The 22,149-nt window shown below is 48.0% G+C and overlaps 1 protein-coding gene across 1 annotated transcript in view; it reads left to right on the plus strand.

Moving 5' to 3' along the window:
• Positions 1 to 4,713: 4,713 nt before the first annotated feature.
• The window catches only part of CDAN1 (codanin 1), a 137,160-nt gene continuing 119,724 nt past the window's right edge, over positions 4,714 to 22,149 (plus strand). The window contains exons 1-2 of the mRNA XM_040411692.1: positions 4,714 to 4,817; positions 17,403 to 18,091. Of these exons, the coding sequence (XP_040267626.1) occupies positions 4,737 to 4,817; positions 17,403 to 18,091 (770 nt within the window). The 5' untranslated portion in view covers positions 4,714 to 4,736. The remainder of the gene's footprint in view (positions 4,818 to 17,402; positions 18,092 to 22,149) is intronic.

A 22,149-nucleotide genomic window follows, 5' to 3' on the forward strand; every position in this document is an offset into this window, starting at 1 on the left:
TTGAAATTGATGTGGGTTATGGCAATGCTTAGTACCCGCTATCTGGGGTTGGCACAGACGACACATTACTCACCCTGTCTCTGTCACAGTTCCAGCACATGGCCTGGACGCCGATGTCCTGTTTGTCTGTTGGGGATTTTCTTTACTGACCCTCATCTCATTCTGCAGTATTGCAGGGTCCTCGTTTGGTTGTGGGAGCACTGCTAGGCTTTCTAATGTGTAATCCGCTTCTGCTATATAGGCTGTGCTCTCATTCTCTACCTGAGCAATAGGTTCATTAGCTTGCTTGATCCTGCAAAGGTGCTATAATCTGCTTGTCTGCCCATGTACCGACTTTTGCCTGATTCACGGATTGTGACCCTGTGCTGCCTGACCTGACTTGTACCTCATTACTGTACTGACCTGCTGCTGCCTGCCAGGACCTGTTATAATTTTCACGGATTTGCACAAACTCTGGATTCTCCGAACTCGGCCTGTTTCTGACTAGGAGTTTTGCCTGATCCTGTGGTGCTTCACACTGGTGTCTCTGACCTCTATGGGTCTGCTGTCAACCACACCCGGACTACTCCAAGAGTCGCTCCCCTGCACCAAAGTCCAGATCCCTATATAGGGTTTAAAGGGTGAATACTAGGGAATGCCCTTAGGATATTCTTATTAAACTTACGGTATTCTTCTCTTCCCTGCGTAGAAACACTGCATTTTCAGCAGCCGCCACTAGGGGGAGCACAATGTAAAGAGATTAGCTATTCACTGATGTCCCACCAATTAGTTTTGTAATAAAATAGGAGATACAATATTATGGTGGTAAGAAGGACACCATCATTTTGAAGCACCTGTTCCACTTTTTCCAACCAAAAAAAGTCAGATAAAGTGGGTGAGGCTAAAGGTGGCTTTTTTTTATTTTATTACAATTTGTATTTAATTAAAATTTCTTCCACTTAATTTTAAAAATTCGGTTGATCAGAAATCTGGGACGTCGTGCATATTCTGCATTGCCTGGGAGTGACTGACGCATATTCACTGGGAAACTAGATGGCGGAGGCCCATACTGGTTTTCTATGAGGCCCTAAAGCCTCATGCAGACGTCAGTGTTTCACGGACGTGTGCTGTACGTGTTCTCCGCGGACAGCACACGTCCCTATTCATTTTAATGTGTGTATTCACACATCAGTGTTTCAGCACGGTCCGTGGGTCCATTTTTCTTTTACCACGGATGCATGCTCTATTTTGTCTGTGTTCACGGATCCATCACGCCCATTATAGTCTATGGGTCCGTGAAAACCACGGATGCTATCCGTGTTTCACGGATCATTGACCAGAGATTCTTTGAAAATAATTTTTCAGCTGTTGAGTGTTAGTGAAACACGGATGCAACACGGACAGCAGAAAATGGACCCAACACGGATCTGTCACGGAGAAAACACGGATTGCACACGGTCCGTGTTACCACTGATCCATAACTGACACGGACGTCTGCATGAGGCAGGAATGCTCAACCTGCGGCCCTCCAGCTGTTGCAAAACTACAACTCCCAGCATGCCCTAATAGCTGTATGCTGTCCAGGCATGCTGGGAGTTCTAGTTCTGCAACACATGGAGGGACGCAGGTTGGGCATCCGTGCCCTAAGGGATCTGTGTACGCCCCTGTTCAGAGACCTTGTGGAATTCATGTCTTGACAGATCAGCACTTTTTGGCAGCATAAAGGGGACCTACACAATCTAGTTTTAATGTTATGGCTGATCGCTGTAATATTTAATATGTCTTAACATAAAATCATCTACAGAATACACTACATGAACCTGTAATTGGGGATCTCACAGGATTTACGGAATGGAATGGAACCGTTTTCTGGCGTCAATAAGTTGCTACCTTTTTGCACATACTACATTTGGGGAGAAAAAGTTGCGACTTTTCAAAAGTAGTAGGGGGTTGTATGAGGTTTATCAGGAGGGCATGAGGCCTTCTGCAGCCCAACAGATTTATCAGAATTTACACCAGAAAATTTCTGTACATTATTGTTGAAGCCTGCGCTAGCTCATAGCTGGCCTAGATATTACTTTATGGCACCTCTTAATAAATTTGGCGCATCTTACTCCAGAGCACTTTACATTAGGTCTTGGTCTGTCTTAATAAATCCCCCCCATAAGCCTCCTGACGGATATTACAAGATTCAGCCGGAGATGGGATGGACTCCTGACATCATTTCTTTCAGGTCCCTTGAGGCTCTTAGTCATCATAAATGGATGGTAAGCTAGGCAGATCTCCGTCCTGGCGCCTGCGCTAAGTGATGTTTTATGACCTTTGATATTGATTGCAAATTCAGGCAAAAAGGGAATGGAGAACCACTGTGGTCAGTTCATCTACAAGATCGGTACGACACAAAATTTCTATATTTTGTTCATTGTCAAAGGGGACAAAACGTAACTGAACAGAACACAGTGCTTCAGTTTTCTTTCCGTCATGGGAGCAAGACGGATCCGTCCTGACTCACAATGTAAGTCAATGGGGACGGATCAGTTTTCTCTGGCACAATCTGACACAATAGAAAACAGATCCGTCCCCCATTGACTTTCAGTGGAGTTCATGACGGATCCGTCTTGGCTATGTTACAGATAATACAAACGGATCCGCTCATAACGGATGCAGATGGTTGTATTATCAGTAACGGAGGCGTTTTTGCTGATCCCTGCCAGATCCAGTAAAAAACGCTGGTGTGAAAGTGGCCTAAGGCCGTGTTCACATCTGCACTGTGAATTCCAGCAGTCTGTTCCGACGGAGGAACGGACGGCCGGAGATCACTGTATCTGGCACAGCGGACACCACCGCATCCCCATTCACTGTAATGGGATCCGGCTGCTTTCCAGAATATATGCCGGCTTTCGGCTGGACAAAAAAAAATTAGATTTTTTTTGTCTGACCGAAAGCCGGCATATAGGCCGGATACAGTGCGCGGGTCAGAGTGCAAAATGCGTTCAGTGTTACTATGGCACCCAGGACGCTATTAAAGTCCTGGTTGCCATAGTAGGAGCGGGGAGCGGGGGAGCGGTATACTTACAGTCCGTGCGGCTCCCGGGGCGCTCCAGAATGACGTCAGAGCGCCCCATGCGCATGGATGATCACGTGATCCATGCGCTTGGGGCGCCCTGACGTCACTCTGAAGCGCCCTGGGAGCTGCACGGACGGTAAGTATACTGCTCCCCGCTACACTTTACCATGGCAAACAGGACTTTAGCGTCCCGGCAGCCATGGTAACCATTCAGAAAAAGCTAAACGTCGGATCCGGCAATGCGCCGAAACGACGTTTAGCTTAAGGCCGGATCCGGATCAATGCCTTTCAATGGGCATTAATTCTGGATCCGGCCTTGCGGCAAGTCTTCAGGATTTTTGGCCGGGGCAAAAAGCGCAGCATGCTGCAGTATTTTCCCCGGCCAAAAAACGTTCCGTTCCGGAACTGAAGACATCCTGAACGGATTTCTCTCCATTCAGAATGCATTAGGATAAAACTGATCAGGATTCTTCCGGCATAGAGCCCCGACGACGGAACTCTATGCCGAAAGAAAAGAACGCAGGTGTGAAAGAGCCCTTAGGCCTCATGCACATGACCGTAGGTGGCCCGTTCCCGTATGGCGGTCTGCAATATACAGGCACCGGCCGTTCACTTGAACGGGTCCGCAATCCAGGAGATATGGTGCAGAACGGAGGCACGGAGCGCTTCTGTAGGTTTTCTGTCCGTGCCACCGCACCACTAAAGAACTAGTGCATGCGCTACTTTTTTGTGGTACTGACCATCAGATGCAGATCGCGAACCCCATTGAAGTAAATGGGTCTGCGTCTGCTGTTCACAATGCCAGGGACCCGACCACGTGCCCACCGTCTGCAGCACGGGCAAGGCCGGAACACGGTCACGTGTGAGAGGCCTTCGGGGATCTGCCTTGACCTCTGGACAGGCATAAACACATTTCATGTGCTACCACCGGATGATGATTCGTTTGTCCACGTTCGGGTCCTTTTACACCAGCTGGAATGGGCGCCGATCAATGGTAAAAACAAGTTTATCGGTGTTCATTAAGGGGGGGGGGGAACAAGCTATGGGGCCCCTCATTCTCATGATTGGTGGGGGTCCTAGCAGTAGGAATAATTATCTCCTGGTTTGGGAAGGGGGCATTACGGAGATGTCAGGTTCCCTTTAAAGGGGTATTCCAGCTTTTTAACAAATGTTGGCTCCTCCCTGTAGTCCTATGGAGGAACGCCGACTTGGTTCCAGTTCCTTCAGACCAGGACTGCGTCGTTGGGTCACAATTTGCTCGGGGAAGTCACCGTTGACGCTGCACACGACCCCTGCCTGCACCGGGAGACCAGTAAAGGGAGACCTGGGACAAGTACTACGGACTTGCTGGGTCTGAAAATTACAAAAAGTAAAACAATTGTTGGACAACCCCCCTTTAAATGTAATACACAGACATGCTCCATCTTTGATCGGAGCTCACTGACAGGTTGAGGTGATCTGCACGCCACGCACACAGCAGGCCATCCTCTGACATCCCATCCTCTGACATCCCGTGTGAACACTGCCTGAAGGCCGAGGCTCCGGCGTCTATGTCTGTGCCCGTAAACATCAAGCCACGCCCCAACCCCTTTCCCCTCTTTCACGTGTATGTAACTCCGCCTCCGGTCCTCCTCAGCTCCGCCCTCATTGGTGACGTCAGCCAGGCAGTGGTTGGCGCGCAAGGTACAGAATGGCGGCGGTGCTGGAGCTGCTGCTGCAGGAGCGGGTCACAGTGGACGAAGTGTTGCGCTGGGTGACGCACACGACGCAGGTAGAGCGCCCCGTAGAGGCCGTCAGCTGTCTGGACCAGCCATTATATGTGCCGCCTCTGCTTCATGTGTGAGGGACAGTGGAAGGAGTTTACCTCAGGAATGGTCTCGTCAGGGGGGATATAGGCTGGCAGGACCACCTGTCAGCAGGGTGGTGGAGGTGGCACAGGGCTCCACGTGTCAGAGAGAGGGCCCCCAGCTGTCACCCATATTTTATAACTCTGGGTGACTAGTGCAGCACTGGGAGCCTTTGTAGCCCCTCAGACTCCAGGGCACCGGTGCAACTACAACCTCTGTGCACTTTGTAGCCATGGGTCACTGTGGCGGTGCGTGCGGTCACTGACCGGTCACTGTGGCGGTGCGTGCGGTCACTGTGGTGGTGCGTGCGGTCACGGACCGGTCACTGTGGCGGTGCGTGCGGTCACGGACCGGTCACTGAGGCGTGCAGTCACGGACCGGTCACTGCGGCGGTGCGTGCGGTCACGGACCGGTCACTGCGGCGGCGCGTGCGGTCACGGACCGGTCACTGCGGCGGCGCGTGCGGTCACGGACCGGTCACTGCGGCGGCGCGTGCGCTCACGGACCGGTCACTGCGGCGGCGCGTGCGCTCACGGACCGGTCACTGCGGCGGCGCGTGCGGTCACGGACCGGTCACTGCGGCGGCGCGTGCGGTCACGGACCGGTCACTGCGGCGGCGCGTGCGGTCACGGACCGGTCACTGCGGCGGCGCGTGCGGTCACGGACCGGTCACTGCGGCGGCGCGTGCGGTCACGGACCGGTCACTGCGGCGGCGCGTGCGGTCACGGACCGGTCACTGCGGCGGCGCGTGCGGTCACGGACCGGTCACTATGGCTGACGTTGCAGCAGACTTATCATACATAGTGCACCACAGAGATACATTTGGTGCACTTCCTGTCAGTCTGGTCTGATGTGACCCTATAACTTCAGGACGGTGTCTGAATGATTATATAATAACCTTTTTTTTTAATTGCCCCGACATTCCTGCAGCACATCAGTCACAGGATGCATAAAGAGAACCAGACATTACTAGCTGATCACAAATTGAAACTAATTTTGGTTCCTTCTCCCCACACAAAAGGTGCTTGTTATGTGCAACTGTCCAACCATCTTTTATGGAAAAACCAAAACAAAGATTGTATACATATTGGGGGGGGGGGGGGGGGGGGGGTTAGCCTGCTTTCAGATCTGTAGCACTGCAATCCAGCCGCCAGTTGCTGCATAGAATGGCAGGAATCTGCCAAGCGCAAACAGCAGTATGCAGCGCCAGGGGGCATTTCGGTTGTACCCGCAGTGCTGGATCCGGAGAATTCCAACAGGCTGTTCTGTCAGAGAAAATACATTCTGCAGATATGACAGTAGCCTTACTGTTTGATAAGGCCTCCTGCACACGGCTGCAAAATACAGATGCAGTCTGTGTGTATCCCACAATTTATGTAGGGCCCACTGTAAAAAATAAATGATCCTATTCTTGTCTGCAAAACGGGTAAGAATTGTACAGGTTCTATAGTTTGTGGACAGCACACGGATAACATCTGTTTGCTGTCTGGGTTCAGTGGCATGCAAAATTTTGGCCACCGCTGGTCAGAATTATTGTTACTTTGAGAAGTTAAGCAAGTCGAAAATTAAATGATCTCCAAAAGGCATAAAGTTAAAGATAAAACGCTCTTTTTAACATTTTAGAGAGGCCCTGTCACCACTCCTGACATGCCTGTTTTAATAGCTTCATGCATTCCCGATGTAATAACATTTCTGGAACAAGGGTTCTTATGGCTCTGTGTTGTGCTGTTCCTTTATTATTTGTACTAGAAGTTATGAATGAATTGCTAGCAGTCTCCAGTAAGGGTACAGAGGGGTGTTACCAGTTGGAGGGGTGTACCTGCACAGACTCACTCTATCCAATCAGTACTGCCACTTTCAGACTGTGGAGGTGCACACTGGTTACCTCCCCTCTGTACCCTTACTGCAGACTGGTAGCAATTATTCATAACTTCTAGTAGAAATAATAAAGGAATGACACAACATAGACATACAGTCAGGTCCATAAATATTGGGACAGTGACACAATTCTAACATTTTTGGCTCTATACACCACCACAATGGATTTGAAATGAAACAAACAAGATGTGCTTTAACTGCAGACTGTCCGCTTAATTTGAGGGTATTTACATCCAAATCAGGTGAACGGTGCAGGAATTACAACTGTTTGCATATGTGCCTCCCACTTAAGGGACCAAAAGTAATGGGACAATTGGCTTCTCAGCTGTTCCATGGCCAGGTGTGTGTTATTCCCTCATTATCCCAATTACAATCAGCAGATAAAAGGTCCAGAGTTCATTTCAAGTCTTCTATTTGCATTTGGAATCTGTTGCTGTCAACTCTCAAGATGAGATCCAAAGAGCTGTCACTATCAGTGAAGCAAGTCATCATTAGGCTGAAAAAACAAAACAAACCCATCAGAGAGATAGCAAAAACATTAGGCGTGGCCAAAACAACTGTTTGGAACATTCTTAGAAGGAATGCACCGGTGAGCTCAGCAACACCAAAAGACCCGGAGGACCACGGAAAACAACTGTGGTGGATGACCGAAGAATTATTTCCCTGGTGAAGAAAACACCCTTTACAACAGTTTGCCAGATGAAGAACACTCTTCAGGAGGTAGGTGTATGTGTGTCAAAGTCAACAATCAAGAGAAGACTTCACCAGAGTGAATACAGAGGGTTCACCACAAGATGTAAACCATTGGTGAGCCTCAAAAACAGAAAGGCCAGATTAGAGTTTGCCAAACGACATCTAAAAAAGCCTTCACAGTTCTGGAACAACATCCTATGGACAGATGAGACTAAGATCTACTTGTACCAGAGTGATGAGAAGAGTATGGAGAAAGAAAGGAACTGCTCATGATCCTAAGCATACCACCTCATCAGTGAAGCATGGTGGTGGTAGTGTCATGGCGTGGGCATGTATGGCTGCCAATGGAACTGGTTCTCTTGTATTTATTGATGATGTGACTGCTGACAAAAGCAGCAGGATGAATTCTGAAGTTTTTCGGGCAAAATTATCTGCTCATATTCAGCCAAATGCTTCAGAGCTCATTGGACAGTGCTTAACTGTGCAGATGGACAATGACCCAAAGCATACTGCAAAAGCAACCAAAGAGTTTTTTAAGGGAAAGAAGTGGAATGTTATGCAATGGCCAAGTCAATCACCTGACCTGAATCCGATTGAGCATGCATTTCACTTGCTGAAGACAAAACTAAAGGGAAAATGCCCCAAGAACGAGCAGGAACTGAAGACAGTTGCAGTAGAGGCCTGGCAGAGCATCACCAGGGATGAAACCCAGCGTCTGGTGATGTCTATGCGTTCCAGACTTCAGGCTGTAATTGACTGCAAAGGATTTGCAACAAAGTATTAAAAAGTAAAAGTTTGATTTATGATTGTCCCATTACTTTTGGTCCCTTAACAAGTGGGAGGCACATATGCAAACTGTTGTAATTCCTACACCGTTCACCTGATTTGGATGTAAATACCCTCAAATTAAAGCTGACAGTCTGCAGTTAAAGCACATCTTGTTTGTTTCATTTCGAATCCATTGTGGTGGTGAATAGAGCCAAAAATGTTAGAATTGTGTAGATGTCCCAATATTTATGGACCTGACTAAGAAAAGATGCTCCAGAATTGTTCTTGCATGGGGAATGCATGAAGCTGTTTAAACAGGCATGTCAGGAGAGGTGAAAGGTCCTCTATAAGCAATATCAGTGTATTATTTTGGTTTTATACAATTTTATAGTAAAAAAAAAAAAGGAAAGGAGTAACTTGCAAAACGTATAGAAACACAAGGAGATTTGAGCTCTCGGATAACTTTGACCGAGGTCTCAGATCTTAAAGGGGTTGTCCTGCCATTTATATTGATGACCTATCATCAGGATAGGTCATCAATATCTGTTCGGCAGGGGTCCGACACCCAGCACCCTTGAATGGCGCGAGTACTTGTAATTACACTACGCTGCTGCTTAACGGGAGATGATGAGCAGTGTAGTGAAGAGGAAGCAGCACTCGCATGGAGCACCACCTCCTCTTCAAACAGCTGATTGGCGGTGGTGCTGGGTACGGATGAGCAAATCGACTTTGGATGAAACATCCGAAGTCGATTCGCATAATACTTAGTTTGAATACTCTACGGAGCGAGCGCTCCATACAGTATTAGAATGTATTGGCTCTTATGAGGCAAAATTATTACTTCGCAAAGTCTTGTGAGACTTTGCATAATAACGCCATAAAGAAATTTTTTACTGTAAAAAAAACATTTCCCGAACTCGAGTTCGGTTCCAAGTGGTACCCTGGTACCAAACCAGAGTTTGGGAAATGTTTTTTTACAGTAGAAATTGATTTATTAAGTATTATGCGAAGTCTTGCGAGACTTCGTGAAGTAATAACTTTGGCTCATAGGAGCCAATACATTCTAATACTGTACAGAGCACTCGCTCCGTGCAGTATTCAAACGAAGTATTATGCGAATCGACTTCGGATGTTTCATCCGAAGACTATTTGCTCATTTCTAGTGCTGGGTGTCGGACCCCTCCAATCAGATATTGATGACCTATCCTGCCGATAGCTCATCAATATAAATAGGACAACCCCTTTTAAATAGCCTGTTAGGTTTAATGCTTGTTCACAATCGTCGTAAAAGGCCAGGTGATTTCAAAGCTTTATAAAAACCCAGGCTCCCCTAACCTTGTCCGAAAAAACAGCAGCTATGGGTTCTTCTAAGCAGCTGCCTAACATTCGGAAAATGGTTGAAGCCCACGAAGCAGGAGAAGGCTATACGAAGTTAGCAAAGTGTTTTCAGGTTGTCCTTTCCTCAGTTCGAAATGTAATTAAGAAATGTCAGGTAATATGAACAGTGGATATCTAAACAAGGTCCTGAAGACCAAGAAACATTTTAGAGACAGCTACTCGTAGGATTGTCAAAGGCAAATCAGAACCCCCACTTGACTGCAAAAGACCTTCAGGAATGTTTAGCAGACTCTGTGGAGTTGTGGTACATTGTTCTACTGTTCAGCGACACCTGCACAAATATGGCCTCTATTGAAGAGTCATCAGGGGGTAACTTCTTTGGCATCCTCACCACAAAATTCAGCATTAGAAGTTTGTAAAAGAACTATTCTAAACAAGCCTGAGACATTTTGCAGTCCTGTGGATCACTGAGGTTGAAATAGAACTCTTTGGCCACAATAAAAAAAAAGTTTTTCTGGTTCCGGGGCTGGAATGTAAGTCTGTGAAGTTAGGAGCTCCACTACACCCCACCCCCCTCCTTAACTTCTCAAAGCTGCCAACCCAGCCATCAGCTACACATAAAAAGCTTTGGCGACTCACAACACCCCATGGAGAGATACCTGCTCCGTAGCAGTGGTAGACCAACAAATACACAGGAGAAGGTGGACGGTAAAGAAACAAAAATGGCGCCGGAAGAGCATTACTCCGCAGCTCACTCCCCTGACTTGTTCAACTTGTTCATGGGAGAAATGGAGATACAAACTCCGGAAAGCATGGGGTCCCTACTGGATTACAAAAAATTGCCCATAGCAGTGGCGAAGCACTTAGCCCCAGACATCAAAGACTCACTTATTACAGCAGTCTCTGCCTCACTTCAGGAGATGTGAGCAAAAGTTGATCAACACTCCTCTAGAATGGGGGAGATAGAACAAAGAATATAGTTCCTGGAAGTGACGCAACAGGAGCATTTATTAAGATGAAGGCGCTACTAAAGGAAAACGCTAAGCTGCGTGACCGCATGGAAGATTTGGAAAATCGATTGCACAGGAATAATTGCGCATGTTAAAGGGCTTCTACCACCAGAAATACCGTTATATAGCTGACTGACATTAGCGATGCGTTAATGTCAGCACTACATAACAGTATGTTTCTGACATTTGTCCCTGCAGCCGTTTTTGTAAAATAACCACTTTTATAATATGCTAATGAGCCTCTAGGTGCTATGTGGGTGTAAAATCAGCACCTAGAGGCTCCGTCTACTCACGCTTTATCCTGCCCAGGTCCCCTGTTCTGCTCCTCTTGATTGATGTCACTGTTCCCTGCATCGCAGACGAAATCCCGCGCCTACAAACGATCCCGATACTGTTAAAACACAAAGATGTGTCAGCTGTAACCTCACACTTCACCTCATTTATATGGTCTGGGAGTCAACTTCCCAAATGTACGAGGATAAAATCTGGCATGTTTATTACGCCATGTCTTAGACTGGTTGTTATTCTAACCTTCTCTTATGGCCAGCCCATGGGACCTGATGTCCTTGGCGCATTCTCTCCCCTCCCAGGTGAAACAATCCACCCTTCTTAGGGATACTCTTATTACATGGAAAGTGGTATGGAAGCTATTCAATCCATCATATCAGTGCTCTAATCCCTTTATGGCGATCTCCTTACTTCCGAGAGGGAATGACGATCCGATTTATATAAAAGCTGGAAAGAAAAAGGAATAAACAAAGTGGGAGACTTACTACATGAACAGGAACCAAGGTGGATGACAGAGGAAATATGCAACAAATATGACCTGCAACGCCCCCAACACTTTCCTTATCAACAAATCAAACATTGTCGGACAAAACTGAGAGATAAATCCAGAGGGGCCCCTCCCGACGCCTTTAACAGCCTCCTCACATCCAACAACAGACACGCCATATCGGATATACACTGCTCAAAAAAATAAAGGGAACACAAAAATAACATCCTAGATCTGAATTAATTAAATATTTTTCTGAAATACTTTGTTCTTTACATAGTTAAATGTGCTGACAACAAAATCACACAAAAATAAAAAAATGGAAATCAAATTTTTTAACCCATGGAGGTCTGGATTTGGAGTCACACTCAAAATTAAAGTGGAAAAACACACTACAGGCTGATCCAACTTTGATGTAATGTCCTTAAAAACAAGTCAAAATGAGGCTCAGTAGTGTGTGTGGCCTCCACGTGCCTGTATGACCTCCCTACAACGCCTGTGCATGCTCCTGATGAGGTGGCGGACGGTCTCCTGAGGGATCTCCTCCCAGACCTGGACTAAAGCATCTGCCAACTCCTGGACAGTCTGTGGTGCAACGTGACGTTGGTGGATAGAGCGAGACATGATGTCCCAGATGTGCTCAATTGGATTCAGGTCTGGGGAACGGGCGGGCCAGTCCATAGCATCAATGCCTTCGTCTTGCAGGAACTGCGGACACACTCCAGCCACATGAGGTCTAGCATTGTCTTGCATTAGGATCAACCCAGCATATAGTCTCACAAGGGGTCTGAGGATCTCATCTCGGTACCTAATGGCAGTCAGGCTACCTCTGGCGAGCACATGGAGGGCTGTGCGGCCCTCCAAAGAAATGCCCCCCCACACCATTACTGACCCAATGCCAAACCGGTCATGCTGGAGGATGTTGCAGGCAGCAGAACGTTCTCCACGGCGTCTCCAGACTCTGTCACATCTGTCACATGTGCTCAGTGTGAACCTGCTTTCATCTGTGAAGAGCACAGGGCGCCAGTGGCGAATTTGCCAATCTTGGTGTTCTCTGACAAATGCCAAATGTCCTGCACGGTGTTGGGCTGTAAGCACAACCCCTACCTGTGGACGTCGGGCCCTCATATCACCCTCACGGAGTCTGTTTCTGACCGTTTGAGCAGACACATGCACATTTGTGGCCTGCTGGAGGTCATTTTGCAGGTCTCTGGCAGTGCTCCTCCTGTTCCTCCTTGCACAAAGGCGGAGGTAGCGGTCCTGCTGCTGGGTTGTTGCCCTCCTACGGCCTCCTCCACGTCTCCTGATGTACTGGCCTGTCTCCTGGTAGCGCCTCCATGCTCTGGACACTACGCTGACAGACACAGCAAACCTTCTTGCCACAGCTCGCATTAATGTGCCATCCTGGATAAGCTGCACTACCTGAGCCACTTGTGTGGGTTGTAGACTCCGTCTCATGCTACCACTAGAGTGAAAGCACCGCCAGCATTCAAAAGTGACCAAAACATCAGCCAGGAAGCATAGGAACTGAGAAGTGGTCTGTGGTCACCACCTGTAGAACCACTCCTTTATTGGGGGTGTCTTGCTAATTCCCTATAATTTCCACCTGTTGTCTATCCCATTTGCACAACAGCATGTGAAATTGATTGTCACTCAGTGTTGCTTCCTAAGTGGACAGTTTGATTTCACAGAAGTGTGATTGACTTGGAGTTACATTGTGGTGTTTAAGTGTTCCCTTTATATTTTTTTGAGCAGTGTATATTCCTTTCTCAGATCCAAGATACACTCAGGTGGCATTCATTCAATCTACAAAGGTTGGGCAAAGCAGCTAAAAGAAGCTGTGGTGGGACAGGATGTTCTAAGTGGGTGGGTAGACTTTAGAAAAAGCATATTATCTGAGAGCTGGCAGGAAATTCATTTTAAAGATTATGCACAGGGCAGTATATGCCTTTTAACATACCACCCACATCCCTCGGATAGACCAACAGAATGCCCCAGATGCAAAGAATCTAAATCGGACCTACACCATGGGATTTGGAGCTGCTCTAAGTTAAATGCTTTTTGGGAAGGCACCCACTCTTTAATCAAGAGGTCAAGCAGGTTCAGAAATCCCATAACCATTTTTGTGGAGGAGGAGGTAATACTTCAGCTGGAGGAGATGCCCATCTTCCACCTGTAGCACACATCATCAGCATGGCGACAATGAAGTGCATCCTAGCAGAGTGGCTGTCTACACAAGGCCCAAACATCAGTCAAGTCATAACAAACGTAAAGAAAATCTTATGGATAGAGCGATTTGATAGCCATCAAGATGTAGAATGTCAGGCTAAAAGGTTTTTAAAAAAATGGAGATCCTTTGTAATTTACTTTTTGTGACGATAGGGAAAGGGAACAAATAGTTGACCCCTTCAGACTCGCTCAGTGGTACCTGTTGGAAGATCTAAAGGGCACTTTGGTGAAATTGAAGGGAAGTATTAGATAGAGGGCATGCAAAATAAAGCACTACAGTCGGAGAGAGGGTATTTTATACAGCTGTATGTACAGTAGATACCTGCAATAGGACGAAAATGATGGAAACCTTATCATATGTTGCTTAAACAGACTCGGAGAGGAATTTATGCTGTTACATGTGGAGTTTAAGTGTTTATTTGTATATTGGATGCTTGTGATGTATTTACTGTTTTATGTTTTATGGATCAATCATGCTTTGGGGTTGTTACAGCCAATGGCACAGGGAACATTTCACGGGTAGAGGGAAGAATGGATTCAATTAAATTCCAGAAAATTCTGTAATAAACCCAACACCAACTGTAAAAAAGCTCAAGTTGAAAAGAGGATGGCTTCTACAAATGGATAATATTTCTAAACAAACCACAAGATCCACAATAGATTACCTTAAAATGTGCAAGCTGAAGGTTTTACCATGGCCCTCACAGTCCTCAGATCTCAACATCATTGAAAATCTGTCAATAGACCTCAAAAGAGCAGTGCAAGCAAGACTGCCCAGGAATCTCACCGAACTGGAAGACTTTTGCAAGGAATAATGGATGACAATCGCTCTTGGCTGGCTACGAAAAGTGTTTACAAGCTGTTTATCCTTGGGGTGCTACTAAGCAGGGTGCCCAAAGTCTTGCTTCAGGTCCCTTTCCTTATTGATATTTTGAAAATGTGAAAGATGAAAAGAAAACATTGTTTTTGCTTAAAATACAAAGGTAATGTGTCATCTTTAACTTGAGCTAAATATCATTTCTTCAATTGTTTGTTTTTTATAAAAATATATTCAGCTATTCTGTCACAAAGGATTAACTGTCTAGCTGTGTGCATCCTACTTTCACTTTGTGCCCATCTAATAAACCTAATCTCTAAATTACTAAGGTCACACATCCTTATTTAAGCCACATATCAGTAAGACAAGAATTGAGCTATAATGAGCGTTTAGGAGGTCAGAGATGAGGAGCCGTCAGCTGAGCTGCATGAGTGAAAACAAGAAAGAAAAAAAGTAGCAGCACTTGCGAATCTATAGCAAAAAGTCTCTATGGTGGTGGTGCCTGCAGTGTTGGATACCAGTCTGTAGTATCCCCAAATCATCCAGAATAAATCAAAAATAAAACTGCAGCACTCTCCGACTTCAATTCATGCTGGTTTATTCACCAAAAATTGCAATGTTTCGCCCTACCGGTCTTTCTCAAGCAAAAAATAGGTTTTTGCTTGAGAAAGACCGGGAGGTCGAAACGTTGTAATTTTTGGTGAATAAACCAGCATGAAATGAAGACCGGTGAGTGCTGCAGTTTTATTTTTTAATTTATTCTGGATGAGTGAAAACAGACAGCATGCTACTAGAGAATCTCAAGGCTGTACAGAGAAAAGGGCTAAAGAATTTTTAATAAAGACCAATAGGGAAAAAAAAATATTTTTAGCTCAAAATGAGTACAATGCAATCTTTAACTGTTCACAGTTATAGTAATTTTCACCAAGGGTGCCCAAACTTTTGCATGCTGCTGTATATAGTTGTGTATCATCAGCATAGAGACAGTATTGAAAACCATATCTCCTGTTTTAATAACGATTTGGCTACATGGTGATCTTGGTTACGCGACAGGTATTGTGCCAAAGGATCGCAGTGTAGTGGTTCTTCCATAGAGATTAAGGGATCGCAGGGGGTATCGCTTGTTTGCTGTGACTGCAACCCCAGAAGCTCAAAAAAATCCAGCAGTTTTGGAATTATTTTTTTCTTTTTCAATTCTGGGTACAATCCCATTAATTTCTGCGCTAGCACCACTACACTGTGAAGGAGCAGTGTTTGGTCCGTGTGTGTGTTTTTTGCTCTCCGTGTGTCATCAAGATTTCACAAAGACTGCAGATGAAAAATTATTTTCAAAGCATCTCTTCCTAATAATCCGTGAAGCACAGATGGTATCCGTGTTGCATGCATGGTTTTCATTGACCCATAGGCTATAATAGGCGTAATGGTTAGAGCATGCTTCCGTGCTAAAAACATGGACTCGCTGACTGTGGTGAAACACGCATGTGTAAATACACACATTAAAATGAATGGGTACGTCTGCTGTCCGTGGAGCACATGTACAGTGCACGTATATGAAACACTGACATGTGAATGAGGCTTAATACCGGGTTTTATAAGCCTTTTTTTTTTTGTAGGTTTTATTGATTCATTCCTTGGGTGCAGTGACATTTTTCTTAATGAATTTAGAAATGTCCATTAATACTGCGCCTGATACTGATCACATGCCATGATACCACAGACTTCTGATAGGCTATTGCTTATGTTATTGTATTTTGAAAATGTTAATAACATAACAAAAATAAATAAATCTGTGCATCTGTGGCTACGATCAATCCTATTAAACCAGGCATATCATGGTGGCTAAAATTAGACCTTTTTCTGCAATTAGTGTTACAGATGCAGAGAAAGCACCGAGAGGCTGGCCTAGCTCCTTGGAGCACTGCTTCATCTCTGCTTCTTCCTGCTGCCACTCCCCCTCCCAGTGAGATTTCCCAGGGCCAGACATTATTACCGCTTGGATGCCTAGCCCTCTAACCCCTCTCAAGTGCCGGAGGCAGTACCATCGGCGCATGTGCAGTGAAGATCTGAGAACGGGGGTGACTGCTTTGAGATCTCCTTTGCACAGGATTTTAGTGCTAGTCATCGGAGAAGGGAGGTGCTGTCATTTTCACTGGGAGGGGGTGGCAGAGCAAAAGGGCTCATTTTAGTTACCATGATCAACCCTACCAGTATGTCTGGTTTAATAGGGTTGATTATAGTGACAGATGCTCTTTAAAGGGGAGGAAAAGATGGAAGAAAGAAAAAGGTGATATATTTTATTTAGAAAAAAAAATTCTGATATTTTTTCCTTATGATGGAGGATGCAGTGTTTATACTTATTGTATTACTACTACTGGTGTCCGTGAGGACTAATTTTAACCCCAGACTGACTACTAATAGTAAAATAAAATAAAAGTTACGTTTTAATGTTATAAAGGTGTAGGAATAAGCGGTGTTAAAATTTAGTCCTCACGGACATATTTTATTTAGGTGACTGTTTACAGCCAGGGAGAGAGGCTGGACAAGGTGTGAGGGAATATGGTCTCTAGTGTAGGTAGTAGGGAGAGTATCCCTGAGACGTCTTCTATTATTGGGTCATAAGAAGACAACGGAGGAGTCCTAATGAGTTAACTCCAAAAAAATGGCTGTCGCCAGCCAAAATGTGCACCGCATGGCCTAATGAGCTGGTTTAGCCTGCAGTGCTCCAGTGCCTTACAGCAGGCATTATGTGGCAATGATGGTGGCACGCTTGACGCTGACACATAATGCTGCCAGAAGTATCCACTTGGTGGCTGCCTCTCTCCTGGCTTGCTATGACTGATCATCTCCCTATACAGAGGGAGAGATCTGTTAATCATAATGATCAGGACTTAAAATCCTAAAATTTAGTCGAGGCTGATGGGTTGCTTTATCCTATTGCTGTAATTATCTGTTAGTTTTCAGTTGTCAGTCTATAACTGCTAATGTCATTACTTGTTAATAGGAAAGCCGTGTTGATCCCACTCTTGCCTCACTTTACCTGCTTCGAAAAGACTTTGTCCCCTTTTTGCTCAATTATCTGCGCGAACAGACCAGTCAGATCCTGAGTAATGGTCCTTCTACCCCTGCAAAAACTCCAACTTCCAAGACTAGTGCAAAAGCTGTTAATGTTAGCAGCCAAAGACCCATCCCAGAGAGAAGAGCCAACAACTCAGCCGGACATCGTGGAAGTCGAATTCAGCTTTTTGCACAAACCCCCAATAGTTCATGTGCTTCAGATACTTCTATTTTGTCCCCAAACTCTGTATCAAGTGACTCCTCTTTTATGACGAGGTCAAACATGAGTAGAATATCTTTACAGACTAGTCCAAATTCAAGTTGCAGCCCTACCCAACACCACAGTGAAAAGCGATCAGCACAGAAATCAAATTTTGGAAACTTTTTGGTGCTGACTCCAGAAGGACACACGAGTAGAAGAGGCAAAAGGAAGAACAATACATCCAATCGTCATGCTTCCAAAGACCTAAGCCGGCTCTCCTTGGAAGATGAGGCGCAAATGGAGAACAGTATGTGGAGTTTGCAGAGGAGAAAGCAAGGGTGGGCTAATACAAGCACCTCACCTGATAGTGCCCAGCTAAACCTCACCAATTTGGAAGAATTTCCTCCCATGGGAGCTTCCTGCGAGTCTGCAAGGTAAGAAAATTAGAATATTGCTCATGTTATGGAAGGTAAACCCCTGGGTCCCTCTCTACCGACCTGTCACTCAATTCCTGTTTGTTGTGCAAGTTTTTGTATTATGTATATAAACCATTTTTATATGCACATTGCCCTGGAAAAAAATGCCCCTCTAATGGGCTTGTCTAGGATTTTGATATTGATCAACATCTGATTGGTAGGAGTCTGACTTCTGGCACGCCGAAAATCAGCTGTTAGAAGAGGCCGGTGAGTGCTGTGACCTCCTCACAGCTTAGGGTGCATCCACATCACTGTTTAGCTTTTCCGTTCTTCTGATCCGTCAGAAGAAGGGTACTTTCACACTAGCGTTATTCTTTTCCGGCATTGAGTTCCGTCCTAGGGGCTCAATACCGGAAAAGAACTGATCAGTTTTATCCCCATGCATTCTGAATGGAGAGTCAGTCCTTCAGGATGTCTTCAGTTCAGTCTTTTTGACTTTTCAGGACGGAGATAATAGCGCAGAATGCCGTGGTTTCTCGTGCATGGCATTGGGGGACACAGCACCATGGGTATATGCCCAGCTGCCACTAGGAGGCTGACACTAGAAACAAAAAAGTGTTGGCTCCGCCCAGGTGGGCTATACCCCTCTGCAAGAGCCGAGATACACCAGTCTAGTTCTAGTGTCCGTAGGAGGCAGACATGACCTGTCTTGCAGGTCATCCTGCTGAATTTATTTTTTATTTTTTCTCTTTTTTTCTACAGGTTCTTCCTGATGCAGGGGTGGCTCCATCGCGTTCCACTTTAGTTGCCCCCCTGCGGGCGCGTACTCAGGTACCCGGCAGCCACCTAGTCCCCACTTATCTGCTTCCGCAGAGGAATTCCGGCGGACCCACGGCTCCCGTGTTGAGTCCGCCGAGGGGGTGGTCATTGCTGCGCCTGAAAACGTCAGAAGGTGAGTATGGCATGTCTCCCCCTCCCCCACCACCCTGTGTCTCCTTGTGTCCTGGCCCCCTTTTTAGCCTAGCACTTGGGTCCGGAGGAGTCCCTCCAACTTAGGGGGCACTGCACGCTTGCCTGGGGTTCTTTTCTGCGTGGGGCAAAACCTTTTGGGGCACCCTCGTTTCTAGGGTCTGGCCCTTTAAGACGGCCGGTTCTGTTTTTTCGGCTCCTTCCCGTACTTACGGGTTTTCCCCTGCTCCTACCTGGCCTTCCGGGCCCCCGCACCCCGCCGGGGACTCGGCGCTGCGTCTCCGCTTCTGCTGCTGCCTCCGGGCGTTACCGCGATCGCGGGCGTCCGTTTCCGGCAGTTTTTTCTACTTTAGGCCCCGGTTTTTCTACAGCCTAGGCCGCAGGTCACGTGGGGCGGAGCTCCGCTCCGCCTCCTGCCTTCCCGGGCTTTTCGCCTCTCCCTCCCCTCTGTGGGTGGCGCCCTGGGAGGCGCGCTTTTTCTTACCCCAGCGCGGGCTGCTGGGGGGGTGTGGCTTCCTCTACTACCGGCTCCTGTCCTGCCTGCAGCTTCTCCTGCGACTCGTCTCTCTGGACGTGCTTCTGTGGGACACAGCACCTTGGGTCTGGTAGGCAGCCTCTGGCTGACTCTTCTTTTTTTTTTTTTTTGCTTTGCAGGCTCCTCCATACCGCCCTCATGTCTTCTTCTGGTCGGGCCCCCACTCCCCCTGCCACCATTTCTACTCATTACGCCTGTTCTGTGTGTAGTAGGAAGTTCCCATGTGGTCAGTCTTCCTCTCTCTGTGTGCAGTGCCTTCCCCCCGGGCCCACCCAGTCCGCCCCTGCGGCCTCCTCCTTGTCGGTCCTTCCGGAATGGGCTGCTACCCTATCCCAGGCTATAGGTAACCTTGCCAGCCTCTCCCAATCCCTAGCGCAGTCCTTGGACCGCTTGCCCGCTCAGATTGCGGCCGCCTCGGGCAGGGACCCCCCCGCCGGGGAAGTCCGTTCCCGCTCTGGTACAAGGTCCAGCAAGCGACCTCGCACAGCCTCGGCCGGGTCCCATTCTTCCTCAGCTACCCCGGATCACTCCCCGGTTAGGTCTGAGTCGGGCGAAATTTCTTCTTCAGCCGCTTCCGCCGTTCCTGGGGACTCCTCCGCTTCTGATTCTGAATCAGAGCGGTGCTCGGCGATGTCTGCGGCCATTCAGGACCTCATCAAAGCCGTCCGTGACGCGCTCCATGTGCAGGACGTTCCCTCCTCCTCCTCCCTGGAGTCGGTGTCCTTCCGCCGGGCTAGACGTTCCACTGTGGTCTTCCCGAATCACGAGGATCTGGACGCGCTTCTGGCTAAGGAGTGGCGTCATCCTGATCGGCGCCTTCATCTTACCAGGGCCTCTGACGTCCCCTATCCCTTTTCTGAGGAGTCTGTCAACACCTGGACGGTTCCTCCTCAGGTGGACCCTCAGGTTGCTCGCCTGGCGAAGGCTACTACCCTTCCCCTGGCTGACGCGGCTTCCTTGTCGGATCCCGCTGACAAACGGGTCGACTCTTTGGCCAAGTCTGTTTTCGTCGCAGCGGGTGCCGCCATCCGCCCTGCGTTTGCCGCCTCCTGGGTGGCTAAGGCCTGCGCTATCTGGGCAAAACAGCTTGTTCGCGCCTTACCCCCAGACTCTGATCAAGGGGAACTGGCAGTGCTTGCCTCTCAAATTTACCAGGCGTCCAAATTTCTTTGCGATGCCTCTATGGAATCGGCCCGCCGATCCGGCCGTGCGGCCGCTAACTCTGTGGCCATTCGCCGCACCATCTGGCTTCGTTCTTGGGCGGCAGATTCCGCCTCCAAGAAGGCTCTGATTTCCCTTCCCTTTCTCGGTGGGAAGCTCTTTGGGAAGCGTTTGGAGGAGCTCATTTCGGAGGCCACTGGCGGTAAGAGCTCTCTTCTTCCCCAGAATCAGCCTCGCCGCCGTCGCTTTCCTGGGTCGTCCTCTCGGGCGCAGTCCTTTCGGTCCTTTCGGGCCCCCGCTGCCCGAACTGACAAGAAGTCCTCCAGGCCTTCCTTTAAGGCCAAGCCCTCCTGGCATGCCAAGCCCATACCTGCTCGCCCTCAGTCCACTAAACCTCCTTCCGCATGACTCTGTCAAGGTGGGAGGGCGTCTGCTCGCCTTTCAGGACGTCTGGCGAGCAAGCGTAGAAGACGCTTGGGTTCTGGAGGTAGTCTCCTCCGGATACAGGATCGAGTTTTCCGATCTTCCGCCGGGACGGTTCTTCCTGACGTCGCCCCCCAGGTCCCCCTCCAGGGCAGAAGGTTTTTTTCAGGCCATTCGTTCCCTTCGCTCTCTAGGGGTCATCTTTCCGGTTCCAGAATCAGAACGTTTTCGGGGGTTCTATTCGAATCTGTTCACGGTTCCCAAGAAGGACGGTTCGCTCCGTCCTATCCTGGACCTGAAGGCGCTGAATCACTTTGTCCGGGTCCGCCACTTTCGTATGGAATCCCTCCGGTCGGTGATCGCCTCCTTGGAGTCGGACGAGTTCCTGTCGTCCATCGACATTCAGGACGCCTATCTCCATGTACCCATTGCCCTCTCCCACCAAAGGTTCCTTCGCTTCGCGGTAGGTTCTCTTCATTTCCAATTCGTAGCCCTGCCCTTCGGCCTGGCCTCTGCTCCGAGGGTCTTCACCAAGGTGTTGGCGCCTCTCATGGCCCTTCTACGTACCAGGGGGGTCGCTTTGGTACCTTACCTGGACGACCTTCTGATTCGGGCCCCGTCGTTGGAGGACAACCTGTCCAGCCTGCACATCACCCTCTCAGCTCTTGCTCAGTTCGGGTGGCTCGTCAACCACTCCAAGTCCTCCCTCGTCCCATGCCAGAGGATGCCCTTCCTGGGCATGATTTTCGACACTCGCCTCGGGCGGGTGTTTCTCCCCCCAGAAAAGATTGCCTCCCTTCAGGCGGGGGTGACGCTTCTCCGCGGCCCGTCCACCCTGACTATCAGGACGTGTATGCGCGTCCTGGGGAGGATGGTGGCTTCCTTTGAAGCCATTCCCTATTCCCAATTCCACTCCCGGGACCTTCAGTTGTTTCTTCTATCCAGGTGGGACAAGTCCCAGGCAGGTCTCGATCGCCTGGTTCGTCTC

Source organism: Bufo bufo, chromosome 11, assembly GCF_905171765.1.
Source record: "Bufo bufo chromosome 11, aBufBuf1.1, whole genome shotgun sequence".
NCBI lineage: Eukaryota > Metazoa > Chordata > Amphibia > Anura > Bufonidae > Bufo > Bufo bufo.